Source organism: Corvus brachyrhynchos, unplaced genomic scaffold (genome assembly GCF_000691975.1).
Source record: "Corvus brachyrhynchos isolate BGI_N302 unplaced genomic scaffold, ASM69197v1 scaffold72, whole genome shotgun sequence".
Lineage (NCBI taxonomy): Eukaryota > Metazoa > Chordata > Aves > Passeriformes > Corvidae > Corvus > Corvus brachyrhynchos.
In genome coordinates this window covers 1,542,874-1,549,453 of record NW_008236763.1, presented here as the reverse complement: position 1 = coordinate 1,549,453, position 6,580 = coordinate 1,542,874, and the positions used below count along the sequence as shown (strand labels likewise).

Here is a 6,580-nt window from a genome sequence, read left to right as displayed (position 1 = left end):
CTGGCTTCGTGCCCCAAAAATGTCCTGTCCCCAGCAGTGGGGTGACAAGGACAGTGCACAGTGTGGGCAAGCACAGGGGGTCTCCTTCTCCCTGCCAACACCGGGACCCTCCTGCTCATTCCTGTGGGGTTGGGGGCCAGGAGCCTCCCAGAGACAAAATCCCCATGGATGTGGAAATCTATTCCCCAGCTGGGAGGGGCCGCACATCCACAGGCAGGGACCCAGGCTGGCACCCCAAGGACGCCCCAATTCCCAACCATTTCCATCCTGCCTTGCTTCCTGCTGCCTCCCCAGCCAAGGAGGGCTGCGCTGGGACTCAGCCTTCCTCCTCCTCCTCCTCCTGCAGCCGTCCTGGCCAGTCTCATCCACACCACTGTGCCTTAGATAAACTTCCTTTCAAAGGAGTCTGCTTAATCCCCTATCTCCCCTCGGTCAGATCCCGCTCCAGCTGCCGGCGGGGCCGCGGGGGGAGGAATTGCCGGGCGCTGCTGAGTTATGAGCTATTTCTGACTCACGTCTACAACTTTCACAAGTCCTTTTTGCAACACGGAGAGAGAAAAAAGGGAGGAGGGGAGGGAGGGAGAGAGAGAGAGAGAGAGAGGAAGGAGATCCAGTTCTCTCCGGCAAAAGCCGCTGGCCAGATGGGCAGGCAGGGAGGGGAGGCTGGGGAGCAGCAGGGAAGGGGAGGACGGGATGTTCGGCTGCATCCAGCCGGGAATACCAGGGAGAGCCAGGAGGGATAAGCAGGAGGAGGAGGAGGAGGAGTGCAGGGACACACACCCACGGAGGGGAGCGAGGCGCCGGTTACCGGAATCTGACTTCACCCTCGCCGCCTTTGTCCTCTGCAGACATTTTCCATGCAGTGACTGCATTTCCTTCCTGCCGGCACCGCTGGAAAAAGCCGCTTGTTTGTGCCGTAGGAGCCCTGACTAATTCCCCACTGTTCCCACCCAGCTGCTGCTTCCCAGCCCGGGGGGTTCTGGGCTCTCCTGATCCCTGGCATTTGCTGTTGGATGGCTCAGCCATGCCCTGGATCTCCAAGCCAGGAGAAGATCCCAGGATTTCCCATCCCAGCCCGGCTCCCGCTGCCCACCCGCTGCCACCCGGCTCAGCCTGGCATAGGCAGGACCTCCAGCTCCGAGAGCGCTTGTGCTAATTACTTTCCTTTGTTAATTAAACCCACGTGGCTCTAATAAGGTAACCTGCTGTTCTCCGATAAATTTAATTAGCCTGAAGGGAGAGCCCCTCCGCACAGCTATTTAAATTGTCACTTCCCATTGCCTGGGCTTTACTTCTCCCTGCCTCCTCCTCTCTCCCGGTTTCACCCCTCTCCTGCCCATTTTCTGCCCCTTTCCTTTGGCACAGGAGGGGTGCAAAGAGGAGGTTCCCTTCCCTACAGGAGCAGGATGTGCCCACCCAAACCCTGGTTTCATGCCAGTGCCACAAATCCCCATCCCAGCTGGGCCTCTGTCCCATTCTGGAGGACCCGCCTTGACTCCAGTCCCAGAGGATTTTTTCCCTTTTCCAGCCCTGTGCCACCCTCACAGCACCCAGCATCCATCCTGGGATGCTGCAACCTTGGGAAACTCTTCCCTACAGGAGCAGGATGTGCCCACCCAAACCCTGGTTTCATGCCAGTGCCACAAATCCCCATCCCAGCTGGGCCTCTGTCCCATTCTGGAGGACCCGCCTTGACTCCAGTCCCAGAGGATTTTTTCCCTTTTCCAGCCCTGTGCCACCCTCACAGCACCCAGCATCCATCCTGGGATGCTCCAACCTTGGGAAACTGTGTCTTCCTGTCCCAAAACGTGGTGACACACAGTGACCTCCCCATCCCAACCCTTTCCCCTTTCCCACACACAAAAAAATCCTCCCAAGAAAGAAACCTCTGGAGCTTTCCAAAGCATTTAACTCCTGGAGTGCTCCAACCATGGAGGTGACAGGGGTTTGCACTGTCCCACAGCTGCGGCCCAGCCCTTCCTGGGGAGGGGGTGACAGGGGACACTCGCACGTCCTCGGGGCTCACCTGCACCGCTGGCTGCTTGCCCTCGTTGCTGCTGGGGGAGCTGAGCCCCGTGGCCTGCTGCAGCAGGAACTGCCGAGCCACCTGGAGAGCCTGCAAGAGAGACACACGGTGGGCATGAGGAAAGCCACCCTCCTCCTGCTCCTCCTTCTCCTCCTCCTCCTCCTCCTCCAGCTCCTCCATGGATTTCATTCACAGGATGGGTTTGATGCACAAAGGGGGTGGTGCTCCCCAATGCTCCCCCTGCCACACCAGTTTGACCAGTAGATCCCATTAGTGACCACCACTCTCCCAGCCCCCATGGGGACAATCCTGTCCTCTTCCAAAAATCCCCACCAGGTCCAGCATTCCAGTGGCACAAGGGTCATTCCCAAACCCCAGCCCTGGCACAGCCACCCAAAGCTCCGGCTTCTGGTTGATTCATTCCAGAGCCACCACCAGGTTCCTGCTGCTGCTGCTGTCCCTTGTGCCCAAAGCCACTGTGGGTGTTTAATTTTATTAATTGGATTGTGGCACTGGAGCAGCAGATAGATCCAGTCACCAGCCAGGTTTGGGTGGAGCCAAGTGCAGGATCCCACCCGGAATCAATCCAGGAACGTGTCCAGATGGATTTGATGGTGATCCAGGAGGTGCTCAGCACCTCACACAAGCGACCACCATGAAAGCCGATAGTTTTTAGGGGTGCTTGCCTAGAAAAAATGATGAGTTCCTTCAAGTTTTTTACAGGGATGAAGGTGTTTCACTGGGAATCACAGAAAAAGAGGGAAAACCCAGTAGGAATGGATAAAATGCACTTGTGAAACACACAGGCACAAGAGAGCCATGCCCAGCACTGGGGACAGCTGGAGAAAACGGGGGGAATTAAGGAAAATCCTGTGAAGAGATGAGGAGGAGAGAGGAGCAAGTGTAAGCTGAGAAAAGGAGCTTGGGAACCAGGAGAGGAATAAAGCTCTAAGGAAAACAACCCAGTGCTCCCAGACCCGCTTGCTCCTTATTTCTGCTTTTAAAGGATTCTTTTCCTTCTTTCTGGGTTTCTTTCTGGCATTTTTCTAAACAAGCATCCATGAAAAGTCATTCCCTGCATTTTAGATCTTATTTTAGGTTCCCTCTGTGCTCCTCTGCACAGGGAATTCTTGGGAAGAGCACAAGAAAAGCAGAGGATGCCCCAGTTGTGCCACAGCTTTGTTGTGGTGGAAAATCCACCTGACCTGCTCTGTGCAGGTGGACAGGCACTTCCAGGGCACTTGGAAAATGGGAGAGGATTTCCAGCTGGAGGCTGAGAGCAAAGGGTTTAACAGAGCCAGCCTTACTTTATTAAAAAATTGTAAATTCATAGCAGAGGGCCCAAACCCAACACCCCAGACACAGCACCGGGCACCCTCGGCTGTGTTTGTCACCATCACATGAACCAGACAGCCCCAAGAAAATCAAAACCTGAGGAATTTTATAAGCAAATGGATCCTAATTCCCTATTCCTGTGCTGAATTACCAGAGCTGCATCCCAGGATTGCCCCCAGCACAGGGAGGCTGCTGCATCCCAGGATTGTGCACCCAGAGCTACCCCATGGCCACCGAGCACCCCCAAACCCACCCAACCAATAACTCCCAAACTCCAAACAATTTATCCAAACAATTAAAAACTGAGATCCTTGAGGACAAACACAGCAATTCACCACCAGGAATCACTGCTGGAACAATCCCGTGGTCCGGATCCCAGAGCCGCCTCAGCCCCGGCGTTTCTCCACAGGCATTTTATTTCCCTGTTATTACCAGGGATAGATGTGCATCGGTAATGCGAGCACAAAAACCCTGTGACAGTTATGACAGCTCAAGGTCTGATATTTTAATTACTTTTAGAAATGAAAACAGTAATTCCAGTTAAAAGCCAAGCTGGAGGAATCCACTCGGTGGCGGCTCAGCACCAGGCCCGAGGCACTCCTGGGATGGGTACTGGAGCACTGGGCTGCATCCCACATCCACACAGCAAATCCCTGAGCTTGAGCTGCTTTTCCAAGTGCCTTTTAGCAGAGTTTTCCACGGATTTGGCTTCTCCATGTGCAACTCCTGCTGTGTTTGCAAGGACCAACTAGCAGAGGAGACCTGGCGAGGGCAGGCCCCTGCCCCAGCCCGGTAAAAATCAGCAGAGCAGAGATGGAAAACACAAGGGGAAAAGCCTCAGGAACAGAATTCCAGCGCACAAAAAGTGCTGCACAGGACTTCTCCTGGAATTTCTCTTCCCAAAGCCAAGGCCTGGCTGCCCTGGGGTGCCAGTGAGCCCCCAGCGCCCGCCCGGCTCGGCCCCACCGCGCCACCTCTCAGGGGGGAATTTAATTCACTCCCCGCTGGCTCCCTCACTTTGGTGTGCTCTGAAGCACGAAATTACAAAGATTTACAGGAAAAAACCCGACATGGCCTCACAATTGCACACAGGGGCCTCTCCAGCAGCGCCCTGGAACTGCCCCCTCCCTCCCTCCCTCTCTTCCCAGTGCCTGGCAGCGATTCCCACTCCAGCCCGAGCTGGGCTCAGCCTGCAAACAGGGATAGGAACCTGTTGTGGGGCTGTGCAGGCCATGTGGAGCAGCCAGGATGGAATTTCGGGACGTAGAGCCGCTCGTCAGCTGCATTTGTTGCCCAAACAGGGCAGGGGGATGAAGCTTTTCCATAGGAAAGTGTCACTCACAGCCTCTCCTTGGGGCTGAGGAGGTGGGAAAGCAGAAGGAAGAGTTTTCCTGTGGGAATGGATGGGCTTTTACCTCTGTGAACCAGAGAAAAAGTTATTTAAAAATAAAAATCAACTCCTATCCTGCTGCCTGGTGTTATCCAGGAGCCATCAGCACATCACCTGGAATTGGGAACGAATTCAAACTCCTGGATGGCTCCCTCTGATCACCAAATGATCCCAGAAAAAGTCTGCAGCCACAGCCAGAGCTGCTGGGGTGCAGATCTGCCCTCCCCAGGAGCAGCAGATTCCAGGAAGAGGAAGAGGACGGGACCTGGACACGGCTGGGGGAGGCCCAGGAGTGCCTTGGGATGTGCAGGGCCGTGGAACACACCTGGGATTGCAGGGACAGGTGGGAGAGGCTGGAAGGGGTCTGTTGGGATGGGGAGGGGGCAATGAACAACCCAACCATGCTGGGATGAATCCCACCCTGCCAGGACCTGCTCCCACAGCACCCTGCTCCTGGGATACCCCCAGAGATGCTCATCCCTCCCCTCAGACCCCAAATCCCTCCAGTTCTCTGGATCACCCCCAGCTCCAGACATCTCATCCTCCAGCAGGGGAGCAGCCCCTTTTCCCAGCTTCCACCCAGCCTGCCTGGGGATTATCCTGATTTTTTTCCCCCTCCGGCCTGTGGGGCTCCACACATCCATCCCTGGATGTGCTGGAGGCTCCTCCAGACCCCAGAAAAGGCAGATTTTGGCTGCCTTCCCCATGAAAAACATCACAAACTCCCCTTTCTCCCACAGGGAAGGCCAGATCCCACCTGGCTCCAGCTCTGGAAGAGCCCAGGGAGAGGAGAGAGCAGCTCCCACCCCATGCAGGGTGGCTGACACACCTTGGATTAATGTGGATTAATCCCTCATCCCTGCCTTTTCCTCCTCCAAACCTGCCCCAGCAGAGCCTCTCCGAGGCCTCCTGATTGGGAAAAAAGCTCCAAATAAATAAAAAAAAAGTTTGGAGAGCATGGAGACATCCATGGGTGATCCTAAAAGCAGAAGCCACAGCATCCCCCCCCAAAAATCAACCCAAAATAATCCCAGGGCAAAGGAAGATGTTGCCTGGGGTATTTGGAAGTGCCTCATTTAGCAGGTATTTCACTTTATGAGGAGGGAGTTTTTAATTCCAGCCTGGATGCTCCAGCTGGGGAGAGCTGCCCAAAATCAGCTGAGGGATTTTCCACCTGGATCAGAGCTTTGCATGAGGTTTTACCTTCCAAAAAGAGTAAAAAAACCACCTCCAAAATTACATGAAAGCAAGAACTTTGCATGGAAAGAGGGAGTAAGGGAATTTTTATCTTCCTTTTTCCTTCCGATCCTTTTGGAGGGTGGAAAGAGGTTGGGAAGGGCTGAAAAAAAATGGTTAAAAAAAAAGAAAAAAAAGAAGATTTTTTACACTAACCTCATAAAAATGACATCGTCACATTCCAGAATTAGAGCCATTAAAACAACACACAGGGATATTTTTAGCTGGATATTAACAGTAAATGATGCCATATTGAGGAGCACTTCCACCAGCCCAGCCCTGGCCTCGCTTAACCAGAACCAAATGGCTCCAAGAGATCCAAAAGGAACAAAAAATGACACCATTCCTCCCAGGAAAATGAAAAAAAAAGGCCTTTTTACACCCAGCTCGGTGTCTGTGTCCCAGCCCCAGCTGTTCCTGCCCTGCTCCAATGCTCCTGGAGTTTATTCCTCTGCTCCTGACTCCTCAATCCTCACCGGGTTCAACCCAGCCCCACTAATTAAGGGCACAAGGAATGTGCTCCTGATAATCCTATGCCATGGAAAGAGGGGAAAAAGGGGGAAAAGGGGGAAAAAGGGGGAAAAGGGGGGGCA

The 6,580-nt window shown here is 54.1% G+C and overlaps 1 protein-coding gene across 1 annotated transcript in view; it reads right to left on the bottom strand.

The window, feature by feature from the left end:
- The window catches only part of FOXP4 (forkhead box P4), a 37,701-nt gene that overhangs the window by 27,602 nt on the left and 3,519 nt on the right, over window positions 1-6,580 (bottom strand). The window contains exon 2 of the mRNA XM_017727151.1: window positions 2,027-2,116. Coding sequence (XP_017582640.1) covers window positions 2,027-2,116 — 90 coding nt within the window. The remainder of the gene's footprint in view (window positions 1-2,026; window positions 2,117-6,580) is intronic.